At 39.0% G+C, this 20722-nt stretch overlaps 2 protein-coding genes across 6 annotated transcripts in view; one reads left to right on the forward strand and one right to left on the reverse strand.

The window, feature by feature from the left end:
* Positions 1-20065, reverse strand: part of Rpgrip1l (RPGRIP1 like) — a 92875-nt gene extending 72810 nt beyond the window's left edge. For all 4 annotated transcript variants that reach the window (XM_040735284.1, XM_040735282.1, XM_040735283.1 and 1 more), the window contains exons 1-6: positions 19949-20065; positions 17138-17229; positions 15047-15191; positions 11582-11880; positions 7746-7848; positions 6486-6629 (exon numbers count right to left, since the gene is read on the reverse strand). In XM_040735284.1, the coding sequence (XP_040591218.1) occupies positions 6486-6629; positions 7746-7848; positions 11582-11880; positions 15047-15191; positions 17138-17222 (776 nt within the window). In that variant the 5' untranslated portion in view covers positions 17223-17229; positions 19949-20065. The remainder of the gene's footprint in view (positions 1-6485; positions 6630-7745; positions 7849-11581; positions 11881-15046; positions 15192-17137; positions 17230-19948) is intronic.
* A 56-nt stretch (positions 20066-20121) lies between these two features.
* Fto (FTO alpha-ketoglutarate dependent dioxygenase) overlaps positions 20122-20722 on the forward strand; it is a 349466-nt gene continuing 348865 nt past the window's right edge. The window contains exon 1 of one of the 2 annotated variants that reach the window (XM_040735285.1): positions 20122-20366. In XM_040735285.1, coding sequence (XP_040591219.1) covers positions 20322-20366 — 45 coding nt within the window. In that variant the 5' untranslated portion in view covers positions 20122-20321. The remainder of the gene's footprint in view (positions 20367-20722) is intronic. The other variant, XM_005079155.4, reaches the window with a different exon arrangement.

Consider the following 20722-nt stretch of genomic DNA (forward strand, 5'->3'; position numbering starts at 1 on the left):
ACTATGCACAGGGCAACGTTCAGATGGACTCTGACAGTCGTGCAACTATTTGTATAACCTTCAGTATGTACAGTAAAATAGCCTGCAGACAGATATCAAGAGTTCTAATTAAATGCTTTGTAAAAGTACATTTCTCAAAATTTCAACAAGGAGTTTGAAAAACTACAAAATGTTAAATTGGAGAATGCAGTGACCTTATTTTTCTTTTTGCTTTCTCTTTTCATAGATAAGATTTAGAATTATGATTGGATCTTCTGAAACTATGAGAAAAGTTGTTGGCTCCTCTCTAGATTAAAAACAAGCTGAAATAAATTAGACTTTATGTTGAAAAAAGTAACCCAGCTCAACAACCTGTGTGCCAACTTTCTCTTGTATAATTTGAAACAGTCAAGCAATAAACTCTGAGGAAAGAATTTCGCGTGGAAGCCTTGAAAACACTTGACTCCAGCTTTGCTACTGGGTGCCATAATAAATCCAGAAACTTAAAACCTCAGCTACCCTGGAGAAAGAGAACCTTCAGTGGAGCTATGTAATGCATGGTCTAATACGAAGGCTTAAGAAAGCAGAAATCATCGCCACAGTTGGAGTTTCATATATTGCATTCCCCAGACACTCGCCTCCCCAGCTTACCTACCAGCATTTCACTCCTTGCTACAGTAAGGATTATGCACAGCACACTAGAGAGGATGGGGGAGACTCCATCACACAGAAGCTATGCTGTGAGGTTCTAGGAAGCAGTGAGGTCAAATGTTTGTGAGACAGAATGGAAGGGATCACTGCCAGTAATTGTTTTAGGCTGCTGAGTCCAAGCTAAAGCAATCGGAGTTTTAACATGTTTTAATATTCTTTCTAAACAGCAGTAGAAACTTGATTATCATATTGTTGAAAGAAATGTGGGTAGCCAATAACTGAGAAAAACAAAACAAAACACAAGTAAGGGTGTTTTGAACATGGCTACAGAAGCAACCTTCCCTAAAGTTGTCAAGAATAGACATAAATGGTAATGGTTTTGCTCAAAATTGCTACTTATGATGATGGATACGGACGATTCCTTGACTTAAGACTGCATTAAGGAACACGTGACTATGTAACTTGAACTTGCTACAGCATAATTCTCTTGGTGTTGGGGCAAAGAACAAGCCAGCACTCAAGTACTTTCTTACTGTCACCATCCAAAGGAATGGACAGGACAGGACAGGACAGGACAGATCTGACAAAGTTTCTCACATGAGGAGAAGGGGGAATCCTCAGAACTGGCCAGGGGCAAGAATAACCTAAATCTTGGCTCACTTTCTAGAGATGGCCATGTTTAGGACCAAGTTTACTAGACTTCAATCGGGGGTTTATTGTAACAGCCATGGGGATCTGGGACCTTTTAGCCATTATTTCCAAAATCCTAGTGCATTTACCGGCTACTAATATTGCAAAAGTGAACAAAAAATTTGTATTTTAAAAATTCAGTTGTATACAATTACTCCAGTCTAGTACATGAACAGGTTATCTCACAATGATCAGAAAGAACGAATGGGATGACAGAGGTTCTGATGACAACAAAATGAAAACATTTGGAAAGTTAGGGAAATTATCGGGTAGGCAAATCTTTCAGATATAGAAGGTCTTAGGAATAAATGACTTGTTTACAGAGTAGGGAACCTCTTACCCTTTTCTTTACTCATTTATTAGAGAAATAAAGAATTTGGACAAAGTGTTTAAGTGACTGAGTCAACAGTCACATCTAGTTTTAAAAACTAATTTTTATTCTTTTAAGTTACTTTTTCCTTTTAAAATAGTCCTTCCTCAATTTCCCTTTTTCCTGCACTGTCATATGCACACTAATTCACTAGTTATGTGTGCAACAATTTCCATAAGCACTGGAAAGTGTGTTCAGCTGCTATTCAGAAAATCCTTAGTTAGTATTAATAATATAAAACACAGGGACAAAAGAATGTGGTATTTGGGTATAATACTTGTCACTGGACACATTCTAAGTTACTCAAGACAACAGGGGAACCTGAAGGTATTTTAAAAATGACATATCATCTCCCTGCATAATAATGTTTGCATGGATCTCCCGGGCCCCCACATCCTTCCATCAGAGAACCAGATGTGCCCTCTAAATTAGGGGACTGGGCAATCAGGGAAATCCAAATTGAGGGGTATTCTGCAAACAGTTGTCACTGGACTGGAAAAGAGCAGGGACTATTCTAGAATAAAGGAAACTTAAAAGACATGGCATTGAATACACAATCCTCAGTTGCATCCTAAATGAAAACAAAACAAAATAAAATCTACTACTTAAAAACAAAATCTACAAGTGACGTTAGACAACTGGGAAAATGGATATGGATTTGGACTGAGTATTAAGTGATGCTACTGTGTTGTTCATTAAAGGTTCTGAATAACTGTTATGTAGGAAGACGTACATTGGGTAAAGTAACAAAAGCACCCCTCAAACGGGAAACGGAGGGACTGAGAAAGAGGGGATGAAAGGAGGGACAGAGGCTGGTAGAGGAAATAGGCAAGGGATTAGGGAGGAAGGAGAGGGAAGGGAAAAAGGAGGGGATGGAAGGAGAAGGGTTTGTGCAGTGGCAGAGTGCAGCAGCAGGCTCCTTAGAGGAGCTGAAGGAGAAGGCACAAGCGCTCACCCGGCCGCTCTGTTTTTCGGTAGGTTTACTGCTTTACCAAGTCAAAATGCTGGGGAGAATTTAGAGTGCTAGGAAGTCTCTGCAAAAGGGAAGAGAGCCCAGAGGCCAAGCTGTTTCTTATAATGCACGGCTGCAAAGAACCTCTTAGTTTTAAGATTTGACAGTCTGCTGTCTGCCAAAGGGAACGGGGCAAGTCAGAGAGTCTGAAACATATATGGGTTACATTTCCTCCCTTGGGACATAATGGCACTTACATGATTTTTAATTAAGAAGATAAATAGTACCCTAATATTTATTTTTAAAGAAAGTACAAACTGGTTACACATTTGCTAAGGGTATAAATATTTTTGGAGTTGAAAAAGTAAATAAAAGGTAAAACTGTTCTGATTTAAATGTTCACATACATATGTTCACTAGTTACTGCTTTGCATTTAATTTAAGACAGCCTTTTTAATAAGCAGAAAATGTGCATTTTTATATTGTTTAAATTTTAATATGGATTTTTGTTCAAAACAACAGACATTCAGGCTACTTGTAAATGATACAAGATTTTTTGCTAATGAGGCATTATGTAGAACATATGCAAAAATCACAACTCAGTCTTCCAAAATAGACCACAACAACAGGAAAAAACATGACTTTAATAAAAAAGAGCAGCCCTGGGATTTTACTTCAAAGCAATTAAGGGCTTTGGATAACCAAAAGTTTATGTCAAGCTGATGCCAAACCAAACTGGTCTATTAAACACATACTATGGAGAGTTTCTGTACTGTTCTATGAAAGGCTCTTTGCCATAAATATCAAGTGCCGCCACTCTGCAGATTACGGCTACGTTAGGTTAATGCTTGAGAACAAGGGGTCTAACAACTAGATCAGACTTCTAGAATTTCAAATCTGAAATAATGTACCAGTGGAAGAGAAGTTCAAATATGTTTTCCATTTTGCTATTTCTCTCTACAGTAAATTACACCAAGTTTTACATTTTACCCCAAGTTTTTTAATAATTTTACATTAGCCTCAAAAATTGCTGTTACATATAAAAATTTGAACTACAAGTAAACATAAATTTTAAAAAGCCTTGAAGACCTTTATTTTATTTCTTTAGTTTCAAAAATTGTATTCAAGAAACAATATGCTATTCAGCAGAGTTATCTTTCCTTCTAAGCAAATAATGAGGATTTTCAGTTTTATAAAATCACTGAGGTAAGGTACTAACTAGCTTATTTCTTTGGCTTCTGTAGTAATTTTCCATTGCTCATCATTTTATTCCTGATTTAACAGCTGATGTGATAAAAAGAGACTGCTTCTCCTTATGTGGATAATCTAGCCACTGTGGAAGGTCATGGTTTAGATTTCAAGGTAAACGCTGTCTTTTGTTGGCAACACAGTATTAAAGCATGTGGTCTTGGTTTGCCACCCTCCTTTTGCTCTGCTGTATCTAGGGTTGGAGGACCTGTGGAGCTCCTCTTCAATCCATCTAGAAAAGTCCATCTTAATGTCTGGCACCCTGAAGAATGTAATAAGAAAAGTAGTCCCTGATAACCTTTATGTAATAGTTGATATCCCAAGCCTGAACTGCCCCAAGTAAAAGTGTGTGCGTGTCGGGATTGGTGTGTATGTATATGAATGTATAGGAGAGAGAGGTCCATGCTTAGCATCTTTCTCAACTGCATTTCACCTTAACTTTTGAGACAGGGCTTCTCACTGAACCTGGGGCTTGGTGGCTAGCCACCGAGTCTAGGCTCAGGGATTCTCTTATCTCTGCCTCCACAACTCAAGGCTGCAGGCACATGCTGCCATGGCTGGCTTTTTACATGGGCGCTTAGGATCCAGATGCTATCCTCGTGCGTGCATGGCAAGCACTTTACTGACTGAGCCATGTTCCCAGACACACAGTGCATTTTCTATTCAGATAATAGCTTAAGTAGAGATGCTGGTAATAATATGAATAAAACACATTCTAATATGAGCCCTGGGCCTCTGTTCTTTACTATGAACTATCCTTATTTCTTAAGAAGGCTGAGTCTAAAGCAGTTCTCTCTGGGGAACATGGCCAATGCTTAGTTATTCAAATTGATATAAAGCCAGAATTATAATTATGCTCCTAAATTACATATAATTCTCAAAAGTATTCATTTTTCTTAGGCTATGCTAAAAGAATACTATATAATTTCATAAGACATTAGGATCTTCTTATATAATATAGTTTTACATATTATAGTTTTAGTGTAATTAGAAATTATACTAGTCTTTTAAATCTAAGGCTTTTCATATATTTTCCAGTGTACTTAAACAAACAAAAGAACCAAGTTGGAGCGAGAGAAATGAATCAGTGAACCAGGTTTGACTCACAGTGCTATTATAACAGCTCACAACCACCTATAACTCTAGTTCCTGGAGATCCAACACCTTCTTCTGGCCTTTGTGAACACCAGGTACACATATGATGTGCAGATATACATGCAGGCAAAACACTAATACATACAAAATAAAATTAAAATTAAAATAGTCCTTAAAAAAAACCTCAAGTCTACTATTTCTTGTATTTCCATAGATCCTTCATGTATTACCGTGCAGGGTTAGTTTGTTGAGAGAGGATGAGGGCTGACGAGAAGGCTCGGTGGGAAAAGGCACATGCTGCCATGCTGCCTCATGGCCTGAGCTGAATTCCTAGTGACTCTTGTTAAGTTGTTCTTGCATTTCCACATGAATGTATGAGTGTGTGCACATGTGCATACACACACACACACACACACACACACACAAAAACCCTCTTTCTTATTTTTAAAGAATAGATATTTCAGCACTTTATCTGAAATGAAAAGTTAGAAAATTTTACTGGGTTTTTAAAAAAAGGAATGTGACCAGAGTATTGCATAGTTCAGAAAGGGGAAATAAAAGTCAAGTCACTAAGTCTGATTTTAACAACATTATAAGATACGTGGGAAAATAGAAGAGACACCACTACCAAAAGCAATGTGTAGATTTTATTTGGGGTACACTAATAACAGTAGAGAGGCGTCTTTAGACAAGTCTGAATATAAACTGGCTATTAGACGCTACCAAAGAACGAGTATTAATTTTCTTGGACATAGAGATACATTCTCAACTATTGATGAGTGACTGTGTGGCTAGGGTTAGCTAATTGAAGGAAACAAAAGTGTCCGTTTAGATGAAGTAAGATTGGTAAGAGAGTAATAATCTTTGAAGTGGAGTCATATATACAGGAGGGTTCCACAGGTTGTGAAGAGAAAAAAGGGAACCGAGGAGATACTGTGAACAGGAGTCTTGTTCAAAGCACAATGCCAACACACAAAGGAACAAATGGGATTAGAAGCAAAAACTGACAAAGGATGTAGTGAACAAAAATATTATCTTACAAAACATCCAAAATTCAATGATGGCAAGGTGGACCATAAACCATAACACTCATCAGATTTGCTTATAAACTGAGTACAGGAGACATGACATCCATTTGTGGTTACAAACTGCTAAGCATTGTGGAACCACAGGCTAAACAAACCCTTGAGATTGGACTTCTACAAACAGTACAACCTTTCAGCTCTTGTTACCCATGTTTCTCAGAGCAGCTATGATCAAATGAGGTAAACTTCTCAAGTCTTGACAGTGGGTTAAACAGGAGGACAGTTAGGGAAAACCACCCCTTCTTCACAGGAGTACTTGATACAGTTAGTAGGTCTACAGCATTTCTACCCGAAGAAAGTTAAGTAGAAAAAGGGTTTTAAAATAGCTTAGATAGAGTTATCATCTTACGGTTCATGATAAATTATTTAAAAATAATCTTGGGCACATTACAGTGACATTTTGGTTTTAACATACCTTTGATCTGTAGCTTGCTGTTCTCGAAGCTGAAGAAGAGACAACTCAATTTCACTTTCTTTTCTCCTCAACTGAGTTTTCAGGATCTCTGCCAAGTGTTCTAATTCTTCTATCTGGCCTCTCTGTGACTGAATGACATTTTCCCTGTAATAAAGAATCTTGATAAGAATCTGCAGTTTGAGGAGACGTTTATAGTATTTAAAGCCAGTGCAAAGATATCTCTTCATTATAATATGATAGGGCAAGCAGAAGTGAATAAAGTGGCTTCACATCCTCTACATATAGTGAAACAGCAGCAGATTCAATGTGTTGACAGGGACTTACATCTGCGAAAATTCAAGAGATGGCCTTTTAGAAGATACTGTTCTGGACAAAAGACTGGACTGTGGTTGAATTCAGTTAAGCATGTACTGATCACCTACTGGATACTCTACACATAATTTATATGTTCTTTTATACTCGTACAGTAGTACAGTGAGTCCTGGTAAACTGCTATAAGCCCTGGCTTTTCATTTGATTATCAAAGAATGAGAAAACATTTAGTCTTTTATTTTCTCAAAAGGTGACTGCTAGTGTGATTGGTATTTAAAACATTCAAAAGAAAACATTTCAAACCTGTATCATCTTATTCTTCAGCAATGTTCTAAAGCTGAGATTCTTAGTGTAATGCTTTCCTCTGTATTTGATGTTCTGATGACTGAGGTAAAGGCCTAAAGTCATCTGCAACACTCAGATTCTGAAACCACTGGGCACAGATGAACTAGAAGAAAAATGAATGAGGCAGAAGAAACTCTTTTGAAACCATAACATGATGCAGAATGCATGCCTCACAGAACCACAGGAAAGCAAGAGTTGAAATCTAGGTGTATCAGATACCTCCAAACGTTCAAGTCATTTCTCGCTCCTCTCAATGCCTCCCTCCTCCCCCAAAGGGTGGAGTCAGGATCTAAAAAATGACCTCTAAGTTTATGGGAGTGAAAATGTTTTTAAAGCTGAGGCTATTGGAAGTGACTGAAGTTCAGGCCATTGCTTTGGTGGTAAAATGAACTAAAGCCCTGACATCAGTATAGACAGATAAACTATCCACTGAGAACATGTTATATAATATCTGTTATTACTTCATAGAACTAGCTGTATTTTAGTAAAGCAAATTATTTATACATACTCCAATTTTGTTTACAATAAAGGAGAAGGAGGGAATCAAAATAAGACATAATCAATATACAAAGTTCTAAAGTGACCACGAAAATGAATACATACAAATTTCTTATTTCTCCTCTGGCTTCTTCAAGTAAACTGTTGCCATATTTTGTAAGCGTGGGCTGTGCAGTTTCTGCTTCATCTACAGTTTGGAATCTTATACCTAAAAATAAAGTAGTAAAATATCATAGAAAGAAAGTACGGAAAGACAGATCCTTGATTTGCTAAAAGTATATTTATAATAAACACCAGGCTACATGTGTTCTCAGAACAGAGCAACAGAAGTGCAAGCTAAGGGGTGTTAGTCCTCAGCCACCAGCAGGCAGTATGCAAAACACAGAAGAGTACTGCCCACTGAACAGTCCTGCTAAAGAAACCATCTAGAAATAAATTTTTTGGAATTTAGAACGTCTATCCCAATTTCTGAAAGAACCACCATTTTAAATTCAGGGATTTATAATAAAAACTGAAGTATGGAGAGAAAAATCTGACCTAGGGTAATATCAAATACTACCGTTCTGTTAAAAGAACATAACAATAAAATGACTTCCTTGGCAATCTGCTATACTCATAGGTCAGTGACTTGCTTAGCCATCAGAGAAGCTTCCTCTTGCAGCAGATGGGAACAGATACAGAGACCCTCACCCAGACATTATACAGAGTGAGAGACCTTAGTAACTCAGTGCATGTGATACAGTACATGTGTGGAGGTCAGAGGATAACTCACGAGGCAGTTATCTCTTCTACTGTATATGTCTTGGTGACTAACCTCAGGTCACTGAGCTTGGTGGAAAGCACCATCTCACCAGCTACTTTCTAGTGGTTTTGATAATGATCTTTTATATTTAACCATAAACATCCTTGATCCTACATCCCTTAATTTTTGTTATCTTTTTTGGTTATTCAACCTCAGTAAGAAAATCCATATTGTAAAACAGGTGATTTAAGAATGAATCACCAACAAGAAAAGTTCTTAATAGAAAGCAGCATCCTTCAGCATTTTTCCAATAGAAAGTTAAAGGGAGGTCGAGGCAGGCAGACTGTGGTAGTCTGGGCAATAGGAGACATTCATCCTAAAGGAAAAAAACGGTATATAAAGTTTGACAAGGACAGTTCATTTGTTAAAATTCAGACATACTTTTAATTACATATGTCACTTTATATTTCTAGATTCATTAGAGTTAAGTAAAGTGCAACAAATGATGCAGACTTCAAATGGAGATGAGGGATTTCATTATTTGTAAGTTGACAGGTGAAGATGGACCTCCTCCCTCCCTCTTAGGGATGTGTTCATAATCTACTGCCATAGCCTACACACAGCATAGGAAAGAATCTGCCTAAACATTCAGACTTTGCTGTGCCACAACTGGCCAGTCATACAAGTGGGCTATAATACTAACTCAAGCTTTCCCTACACAATCATGAGGAAATTCAATATTAGTAGTGGAGTTATAAGACCATATTAAGAATAGATTTAAAAATTTGGCCACATGCTAATTTAGCTATTAATTAGTAACTTTGGTCATTACTTCTAACTAACGGTTATTGCATATTCATTTTAAATTTTGATGTGCCTCTCTGATGTAGTCCAGGACTGCTTCAAATTCTACATTCTCTTGTCTTAGTCTATTTTTTTCCCTTTGTTTTTTTGAGACAGGGTTTCAATGTGTAATGTTTCTGGCTGTCTGGGAATTCATTCTGTAGACCACACTGGCCTTGAACTCACAGAGATCCACCTTTCTCTGACTCCCAAGTGCTGGGGTTAAAGTTGTGTGCCACCACTATCCAGCTTGTTTTAGTGTTTTAAAGAATAATTTATCATTATCTTCCTCTTCTTCCTCTTTTTTCTCCTCTTCCTCCTCCTCCTCATTTTATATGTACAATGCCTGTTTGTGTAGCGTGTACATTGTGGTGGTTTTTGTTTGTGTACCATGTGTATACTGGTACCCACAGAGGTCAGAGTAGGTATCAGATGCCCTGGAACTGGAGTTCACACAGTTGTGAGCTGTCATGTGGGTGCTGGGAAAGGAACCCAGATCATCTGGAAGATCAGCCAGTGCTCTTACAACTGCGCCATCTTTCCAGATACCTGCTGCAGTTTTCTGAGTACAAGGTGCTGAATCACAGGCTTGTACCATGCATGGGCATTAACGGATGTATTTTAAAGACAAACATACTTTACACAAGTTCTTGTTTCAGTGGTTCTTTGCAGTAAGAACTGTGTCTGCATAATGTCAATCACACTTGAGCCAGTACTTGCCATCATTTATTTCAAGGCACAAACAGAGAATGACGGCACCCCACAGCAGTTAGGGTAGACGCCTCCTATAGCCAGAGGGGGTCTGGGCTTCTCGTTCAGTCCCCTCTCAACCCAAGATAGCTCTAAAAAATGGGCCCATGTCCCAGTCTCAAAATCAGCCTTGAAGACTGTACTGCATATTGAAGATTAACTTTGGTAATGACCCCTCAGGTTTACTTGTACACCATGTTGAAGTATTCAACATTTACTACAGTGTGTGATATTTTCTGTCCCAGACACTAAAAATGGGGAAGCAGTTGTAAATCACAAAGAGATTACAGATACAAGGACATATTTAAGTTTGTAAGTTATGTTTTTAGAGACAGATATTCGATGGATCATTTTTAAAACAAACATTTATAATAGAGAGGAGGGTAAGCCTTTGGTTTAGATAGCAATTTAACACTGCCCTATCAGTGTGATGTCTGGGCACTACTTTTACGTAACATAAAAGACCTAGCAGTCCTCCTATCCCATCTCGTCTACTTGCATTTCTAGGTGACAAAAGGTTCAGAGAGGACATGACTTTTTAAGGGAATGCCCCTCAGTGAGGAGTCCACTTTCCTTTCTCTTACCTAAATTGGCATTATTATTACTCCATTTTATAGATGGAGAAAACGAGGCTGAGAGGCCAAAGGCTGACTTCCATATAAAATGACAATTCATGGCAGAGTGTGTTTTCTGATTTATAATTCGCTGTGCTCTCTTTGATTATACCCAAAGGCTACCACAATCTCACATAGCTGGCAACAGCTAAGCCTTTCATCCTGCAGCTGCCTCCTGTCCGTGTGGAGGCAGTCCTGACTTCAAAGGCACACTATCTAGGGAAGAGACAGCGCTAACATTTTGCTTTGGAAAAGAAAAGTACAACAATTTTTTTTCTCTCCTTCTGTTCATATGGTGTTTCCCTTTCCGCAATGAATTATAACTAAAGGCTTACATCATTTTTTAATACTACAAAAGATGTTGGATATTTCTGTGAAGCATATTCCTAGTAAAAAATCAATTAGAGCTAGCATTTTATTTCCTTCTCTAGAAGCGTCATTTTCAAAACAGCAACTTAAGATATTTATATGCCTTTGGTTTCATTTTAGTAAGTTCATTTGTGGGCAGAAAGGACTTGGGCTTGATGCCTAAATTGGTTTGGTCTATGCAATTGCTTTGTAATATAGAGAGGCTTTACACCATTCTTTTCAGTGTGAAGAAACTGATGGCATAATTATTTTAAAGATGAAGAGACTTTTGTAACCACTGGTTCTAGTACTTTTTACATGCAAAGGAAATCAACATTTTATTCTCGTTCACCAGCTACAAAGTGCAGGGTCAAGAACTCACATTCAACTCAACCTCAATTGCTCTTAGTTTTGTACAGGGCTACTGTAAGTTTTGTTATTGTTTAACTGAATAAATGAAGAATGACCTAGGGATTCCTGAATAAAACCGTCTTTGTTATAGCATTATGATCTTGCAAAAAGCAAGCCTCTCACTGTTTTGGACCCCCTCTGAAGACATGTGAAAACATGAATAAGAAACAAAACTGTGTGTGTCAGTGGGAAACAGATTTAGACTTAAGTCCAGTCTTTGGTGAATGTTTTACCTTTCCTGGGGCATTCCTGTAAGCCTGTACTTGCGCTCGCTTTCCTTCGGCCAGTGTTAATTCGAGCCTGCACACGACTGTGCGGAGTTTGCCTGTGCCCCTGGACTTGGAGTTGCTGTTTGGCTGATATTAGCCTGTTTTTGAGGACTTCATTTTGTCTTTCAAGCTCATGAACTTTTTCTTGCAGCTGCTCAATCATTTCTTCCATTTCTACATCTCGTCCCAGCCGCTTGGGGCCGCCACCAACCCGCTCATATCTTTTCTTGTCATTAACTAGCCGTATTAACTTGGTGGCCATTCTAGGGAAATAATAAAAAGATGAAAAGGAATGTGAGAAGTCAGCATAAAATGCATTCTGTTGAAAGGAACATAATCACTGTGAAGACTTCAGTGCAGAACCTGAATAATAAATTTCAGGTTTTGATGTAACTATTACTGCCTGTGAAGAATCCTTTGATGATAATTGAAACCATTGGGCAACAATCTGCTTTATAGCACTGACAAATAGCAGTTTCCTAAGGCTTATCATTTAAGGTTAGTAAAGAGAGGACACATATTTACCCCATATGTTCCAGAAATGCAATTTTTAACGCATGACCTTATATAGGAACACTGGGTACACTTAAATGTAGTCACAGAGTGTGGATGTGGTGGGCCGTGTCTACAATCCACAGTGAGTTAGAACTTTTGAAAAGTGAGCTAAGATTATGCAGATTTAGGTAGGATAGTATCTTATATTTCTATAGGACTAGGACAAGGAAAAATCATAAATATAATAGAATTCAGATATACACATATAAAATCCAACGGAAATTTCTAAGTAAATCAAAATATGACACTAAATGTTGGTTAGTGCTCAACAAATGTTTGTGTTTAATTTCAGAAAAAATAATTACATGCAAGAAATATCACTTTAATGATACTTAAAATTTTTGACATAAATTGTTCTACTGACATCCCAGGAACCTATACCTTTGCCTCTTTCAAGTTTTGATAAAAACTGCTCAGACAGAACAAAAGACAGAATGGGCACATGGGGGTGATGTAATATACACGCATGGAAAACATGCCTGACAGAGAATGGAAAAATCTTGGCAGGACAAGAAAGAAAAGGTGGCTTTGATGAGAGACACAAGTTCAAGACTTTACAAAATTGGTCGCACATCTTCAATAGCTGATTCTAGTTTATAGTGAATCTATTTTTATAAAGACCCAGACAGGAGATTGGAAATAAAAACACACTACATTTTTCTTTAAATGGGGTTTGCTTTATTTTAGTATGGCTATGGACAGAAGCTTTTACTTAAGGGAACAAAAGTGAAATAAAAAAAAAACCCTTAATAGCTTTGGGATGTCATAGAACGTTTTCCCTCTAAGCAGAGTCTTCTGTAAATGCGGTAGTAATACATGTCTATCTACACTTCTGGCTACTCGGCTACAGCATGTGGCATCAGGGAGAGCTATGCATAACATAATCAGTTAAGATTGTTTTCTCTTTCCCTTGAGGCACATCCACTAAGCATGCTTTATAAGGGATATTGGATAATAAAAACCAAGATCCAAGAGTACCACAAGCATCCTAGCAATCAGCGGATTACTTCCTTTTCCACCTAGTCCTATGGATGATCTATCATTGGGAAACCTAACCAGCTATCATCACCCAACAAAACCACATTCTGCCTTGCTCAGTAATAATAAGGTAAAAGTCCTGAGCCCTGCTCAATGGCCTATCCATAAAAACAATATATTCATCCAAATGAGAAGCCACTTAAATATCTGAATACTTACTACAGGAAGATTAGCACTTAGAAACAGAGATTACATTAAAATGAAAGGTATGGATTTCATATAAAAATCAGTCATCTGAAGAATGATAAATGAATTTTTTAATGCAAGAGAAGGATACTGACAGTGTCTTCAGATTCTTGACATGATCTCCAAGTAAACTTCATTAGGATATGTAAGACTGCATGTGTTTGTTTAGTCATAGGAATATTTTCTATTTGTTTAAGTTATTAACAAATTATAAGTTATGTGTAAGGTTTGAGTACTTACTTAAAAAGACAATTTATAAAATCCATATTTATACAAAAGGTGATACTAACTCACACCTTCAGGATAAATGTGAAGACACTATCCATGGATCAGGCCAATCAATGTCAGTGGGTATGGATGAGAAGGCATTTACATCTATGTTCAGTAAGTACTCCCACAGAAAGATAACAGAACACGTATATACAACCTGACTACTAGCCCAGTCCTCCCAACCCCCATTCATTAAAGTAGGTGGTTCGTTATTAATTAAGCTGGTTTTATATTTTGGTTAGGACAAATTACTAATAAGGTCAGGTTGTGAATTCAATTCTTTTACTGCCCAATCATGTAGACAAAGAAAAAAAAAATTGGCGGTCACAGACTTCAGGTCTCACTCTAGCTGGTGGACCTGGGTGTGCTATTGGTCAGAAATGAACCAAGCATAGCTTTGGAGCTTGTCCTGTCACTCTCTCTGTAGACCAGGCTGGCCTCGAACTCATAGAGATCAGCCTGCCTCTGCCTTCCAAGTGCTGGGATTAAAGGTATGTGCCACTAATGCCCGGCATTATTTATTATTATTATTATTATTATTATTATTATTATTATTATTTTGAACCAGGCATATCTTAAAAGTATCCAGTTCTAGGTCTCGAAAGTAGGACCTTGCCCTGGGTTGGCTGGTGGGTCTGAAACTAAGTCTACAGGGTAGAACGTGAAATGGACTCATTTCTATGCAGAGAATCATCATCTGTCTTTAGAGACCACCTTCCTAGAACGTGACTCTGAATACAGATCTGTATGTACTCTTTGTTTTCAATGCCTGGCACTCAAACAATGGCCACCGCATTTCTGAGGACAGAGGAACTGAAGAGAAATTACTCTGACGACATCATCCCTACATACATTCTTCACATGCCCATCACAAGTGACAATGTGCTTTTCTAGAAATGGTAGAGACTGTTGGAAATAAATGCAGAACCAAGACTAACCCAAGTGACGTTAAACATGCCCCAGATATAAGCGATGTTTTCATTAGTAAATCCCAAGTCATAAGGGAGCACACATTCTATCAAGTTGGAATAGTTAACTACTTTTTAAACTTTCATGACATTTAAAAAAACAGATGCTTGGCTATCTACTTATTAAGTCATAAATATTAACCCCAAAGTTATTTATAGATCTAATATACTCATGGCACTCTTAGCTATTAGCTGTGTTCTTTCAAATAGCAACTTTAGACATAATAAACACAATCCTCTTGGTTTATTATTATACTTTGTAAGATTTTCCATTTTTAAAAAATTCTATTTATTTACAACCTGCCTGTTCCAGAAAAGATTGAAGGTGGGGCTTTCAATTAAGTTCATAAAAAACTATATCCTTCAAACTTTACAGAGTTAAGAAAAAAAGCTAAAAGCTTTTTATCATAACCTTTTAATTTTATCCTCTTGCTTGCGGGCATGCTGTTTAAGTAAAATGTTCTCATCATGCAAACGCAAAAATCTGTCTTCCAGTTCCTCACGACTGACACGTGACACTGCCTGGCGAGTCTTCATGGTTCGTGCAGTTGAAGTTTCTGAAAAAATGCCAAGGCAATTAATTGTAGCATCTCTTGAAATAGTCTCTAAAAACTGATAATTGCTGATACTAAATAACTGACGTATTTTTCATCCTTTTTACTTTTCTTATTTTTTGGTTTTATGAAACAGGTTTTCATGCAGCAAAGGTTAGCCTCAAACTTGCCATGTGGCTGGGATGGCCCTGAACTCCTAATCCTCCTGCCTCTACTTTTCAAGTACTGGGATTACAGGCATGTACCATCACATTCTAACTTCACCCATTCCCCACTTTGACCTGCAAATTACGCCGTTTTTCTTTAGAAAACGTTACAGCATTGTTCATGGCAATGATCTTGGGTGAGATGGAGCATCTCTGTGATTAATACTTCATGTATAGTATTAGGGATTTGAGCAACACCTGTATTCACTAGCATGGACTCAGTCACTTTTTCAGAATATAGGAAGGAACTGATTCAAAAGATTTCTAATTCCTATTCTGAGTGCTGTAGAGCCTCACAGTTGAAAAAGCCAGGCTACCCGATCTGGGACCACTGCTCAGTGGCACATAGCACATGCTGAGCATGTGCAAGGTTTAGTCACTAACTTGGCAGCAATAAGTTCTTGCATTTGCAAATATATATGTATTCTTTTACAGACTCAAAAACTAGAACAATTCAGTGAATATAATATGATTAGGACACTTTTTTCTGAGTTAGCGAGCTAGGATATAGCAGCATAAACCATAAAACAAACACAAATCCTCTAAAAAAAAACCCTGTCATTTGAAAACTTCACAGTTCATTTCTCTATAAGCTATTTAATATATTGAAAATTAGCTTTTAGATCTGACATAGTGGTACATGCTTTTAATCCCAGAGCTTGGGAGGCAGAGGCAGGTTATTTCTGTGAGTTTCAGGCCAGTCAAGGCTGTAAAACACTATCTCAAAAACAAAACACAACACAACACAATAGACTTCTATAACTTTTAAGTACATACACATATTTAATTTTCAGTAAGATATTAAAGACTGAGGGTGGCTACTGATAAGGATTGGATTTACACAATACCAAAACCCAATAGTACTTACACAGTAACAAAGCCCAATAGTTTTAAACACTTATTTTATTTGTAATTGAAGACCTGATATTGATTCCATAATCTAAAGTAAAGCCTAAAAATCCTTCCTTTTCATAATATTTGTGGACAATTTTGTTCTCAGTGATCAATACACAGACTACCTTCCTAAGGTAGCTAAATCTTGCCACTGACATTGTTATAATCAAAAGTCATATGGAGAGTCCTTAAGATACATTTTGAACCTTCAGCCTCCTCAAGCAAAGTCAGTGGCACAAGGGATTTGACTGGCATTGTCCACAAACATGAACCTGGCTCTCCAGTCTATGCTGTTCTTTAAAGTAGTGCTTTGCTCTCTCAGTTGAAAGTACTCTTCAGCTCTACAGGAACAACTGGATGATAAAAGGATAAAGAAAGCCTTTAATGTATATTAATGTGATTGAAAACTCACTATCACTTGCATAAACAGGCCATTTTGAGATACTCTACTTGAAAGGCAAAATTTTTAAAATATGGTATTTCCTCTCATATAAAATTTAAACATAAAGAAGTGTTTTAATGGTGAATGTGATTTAAACCAGGCAATTCAGTTTGGAGGCCTGATACTCTATGCAGTTTCTACTGATGCGTGGAATTTTAAAAAGATGATTTATAACAACTCTTTATCAGAACAGAGGGGGATCTTGCATTTGCTATGAGCTGTTGATAATTGATGCATGCAGTAAAATACCATATGTGTTTTAAACACTCCATCTTGTTTAGTCCAATCAAGAGCTATATAGTTACTTAAGTGGCTGGGTTTGTATGACTATCAGAAATACTTTAAATTAAAAGTACAGAAATTACTGGACAAAGTTCATAACTGTAATAAATAACAGGTGGCCATACCTTGCAACCCCCCAGCTCCAAAGAGGTTTAGACCTGTATCTTTCACAGGCAGGTCTCCTGCCGTCTCATCACTTGGACCAGACATGGCCTATCTGTGGAGAAAAGAAAATTCAAACAAACGCTTTCTAAGTTATTGCATCAACGATGCAATGGAATGAGCCAAATAAAGCGAATAAGAAACTAGAACGTTAATGGACATGTTATTGCCCACATGTGCTGCCTGAGCAAGATGAAAGCTCCTATTCTAGAAGGACCACTGCATCCAATCATGAAGACTGTCTTCTTTCTGCAGAGGACTTCCTACAGTTTTCTTAGGAAATGAGGTAAGATTAGCATTCCTCCTTTTTGTAGCCATCTATCTGAAACAAAAAGAAACCTTTCCAAAGTTAAGAAATACTTCCTACCCCGACTACTTCCCTTAAACACTGCATGAATTCTGGGGAAAATGAACAAAAAACAAACTCAGGTCATGAACTCGAGGCAAATAGTTTGTTTTTATCATCTACTAGTTGGTCATTAAATTTACCTAATTTTAAAAATAGGACAAATTATACCTATATCATAGTTACTCTAAAAGCAAATGAGATTACACACTCAGGGCATTTAGCAAATGTGCCAGGGATGTCTAGGAATGCAAACTGTCTGCATCGTGTGCATATGAATAGCCCGTTCCAAGCTCTGTGAAAGAGGCCCCATGTGTTTATGATGCATTTCACATTTGATGAACGCTTCCTTTGTTCCTTCAGGTTTCAGGGATGAGTTACCCCAGCACACTGGTTTGTCTTGCTTGCTCTAGAACTTAGTTTCTTTTCTTTACAGAAACACACCCACACCACAATAACTTACTTTTGTATGTGGATATGAATATACAGTGTGTATAGTAAATAAATAGGTATTCTCCATTTCCACTTTGACCATCCTAGAAAGTTAGATGCAAACTGTTAGTGAAGAGCCTTGTGAGGAAGAGACTTCCAAGTTCTAGAATGTTGGTTGTAGAATGTGAAGACCAAGGAAGTAGAGAGCTTATTCATCTTGTTCAGTTCTGTCTCAGAAGCTGGTACTGAGTGTGGCACACTCAGTGAGCAACATTCACTAAAGAGCCATTTGAATGGGTAAAGGGAGCTCTTGAATTTCAGTGTCTGAAAGTTGAGACTTGGCTTACGATAATTTTATCTATATCTGCATGGAGAGTATCTCCTAGAGAGAGGGTCCAGAACTTGGCCTAGAACTTGTAGCAGGCTGAGAACCACACTGCTAGGGACTTATATCTCAGAGGATGACGACAGAAGATGATGCTAACACACACTTGAATGCTCATTGTGCTCACAGTATGCACATGCAATGGCTACTCAAATGGTTCCTGATAGACAAGCAGAAGCTAACACAAACTCACTCCACTGCTCAAGCTCATCTACCCAGGAATTAGTTGTTTGGTGATGTGTTACTGGCATGCAGTGGGTGGATGCCAGCAATGATATATGATCAATGTATAATGGTGTATTTTCGGGCCTAGAACATGAATAGTGTGGAGGCTAAGAAATCTCCCATCATGCTGCATGGCCTCCCCAACCCCACGGCAAACCCCACTCCTTGCTCTATGCCCCGCTTACGTTGTTCTCCACCTTCTCAGTCTCACACCAAAGGCTCTTGCATTACCTGTCTCCTCATCTGTCAGGGCTCAGCCCAACTGTCACCTAAAATTTCCCTTACTATTCTCTGTTAGTCTTCTTCTCAGTTTCTAGCTTTTCTTTTCCAAAGGAAACCTATGCTGTCCAGGCTGACCTCAAATTCCCGAAGAACACCAAGCAACTGACCTCAAATTCTCTATTCCTTTAAAAGACAGTGGTCTCTCTATGTAAACCTGGCCGGCCTGGAACCCAGAGATCCATCTGCCTCTGCCTGCAGAGTGCCAGGATTGAAGTGCCGCCATGCCTTGTGTAAACTCTGGAGTTTTCATGAGAGTACCATCACACAGGGCTATGGCTTATTACTTACAGCAATAGTCTCTCTTATTATTTCAGAGTTGTTCAGTCAAATTCATTGTCTTATAATTCAATGTTGATTTAGCACATTATACTTTCACATTTATACCACTTTTTTTTTTCTTTGCTTTACTATTTGTTCTTGTACTTTCCCCCATCTCTCTAGCATCCTCTCACTGGTTCCCTTATTTCCCCAAATAGTCCCCCTTCTGCTATCCGATGTCACATGGTGGGCATCAATGTTCATATTTGTTGAATGAATGAATGAATGCCAGGCACAGAGTTTAAACAACGTCTTTGCCTCTAATGGCTTTAACAGACTATGGGAGTATTCAGATGAAAAACAGTAATAAAGATAGGCCAGTAGGAACTGACTGGGGTGGTGGGAACTTGAGGCAAGACCTGTTACTGAATTCGAGGCCAGCATGGACTAAAAAGCTAGTTCAAGGCCAACCTGGGGTACATATGGAGACCCTATTTTTAAAAATCGACAACCACCATCACCACCACCACCAGAAACAAGTCCCTTGGGAGACTTAGGTACTAAATCCAATCCCAAATCCTGGGAAACGGAACTAACTGTGACTGTGACCCTCGAATTGCAGGATTTAGACAGGGTTGCCAATTCTTATCATCTAGGCTTCTGGTTTGGCAGGCGGTCAGGGCGAACTGATGCAGGCCTGTGTGTGGAGGTGTGTCGCGATGGACTGCTTTTCACGCAAGAATCCCAGGCCTTCCCCAGGCCTCGGGGAGGACCCCAGGCCCTCAGCTGTGAGGCGGAGGGAGGGCTGGCCAGCCTGCATCGGCCCCCACCGCACAGGGTACTCACCTCCGCGTTCGCTCTCAGCTAGCTACCGTTGCTATAGCGCCCAGAGCGCGGGCTGCCGCAGGCCCAGAGGAGCACGGGAAAACATGGTGCATCCCGTTACCACTGGGAAATGTAGTTCTCCCTGGACTCCCGGCCGCCGGCTGGTCGCGTAGCGGACTAAGCTAGCTCAGCTGGCTGACTTGAGAAATTCGGCTCCGAAGCCCAAGGAGTTCTCGGGAGTCTCGCGAAGCATCCTGGGAAGCGTAGTTCTTGGGGCTCTTAGAGAGAATGGAGCTAGGCGGGAGAGAGCGGCTGAGAGGACTACACCCAGGAGGCGGGGTCCAGGACGAGGGTGGACGCGGCCCACGGTGGCGAAGAAGGCTTTAGTGGCAGCATGAAGCGCGCCCAGACTGCGGAGGAACGAGAGCGTGAAGCCAAGGTATGTGGGGCTCCAGGCATCTGGAACTCTGCGCTAGTCCAGGGCTTGGGGCAGGGAAGCCACAGGCCAGCTGGGATGGTGAGCGGATGCTCGGCGTTAAGCCAAGGGATGACAGGGCCTTGTTTGCAAGAGACCTGCAGACGTGGTGTGTGTGTGTGCGCGCGCACGTCCGTGCTGAAGATCTAGTACATGGACAGAAATGAAAAGCTACACACCAATGTCCGTGTCCTGCTTCTGTACCTCTTCCTCGGTTTTATTTGTAGCCACTCTCGTGCCTCAGTTTACCAGTTGGTTGTGATCATTTTACCTGTGCTTTCTCAGCCGGTAGCGGTCTCCAAGGCCTGAGTGCAGCTGAG

Source organism: Mesocricetus auratus, unplaced genomic scaffold, assembly GCF_017639785.1.
Source record: "Mesocricetus auratus isolate SY011 unplaced genomic scaffold, BCM_Maur_2.0 Super-Scaffold_100045, whole genome shotgun sequence".
Taxonomy (NCBI): domain Eukaryota; kingdom Metazoa; phylum Chordata; class Mammalia; order Rodentia; family Cricetidae; genus Mesocricetus; species Mesocricetus auratus.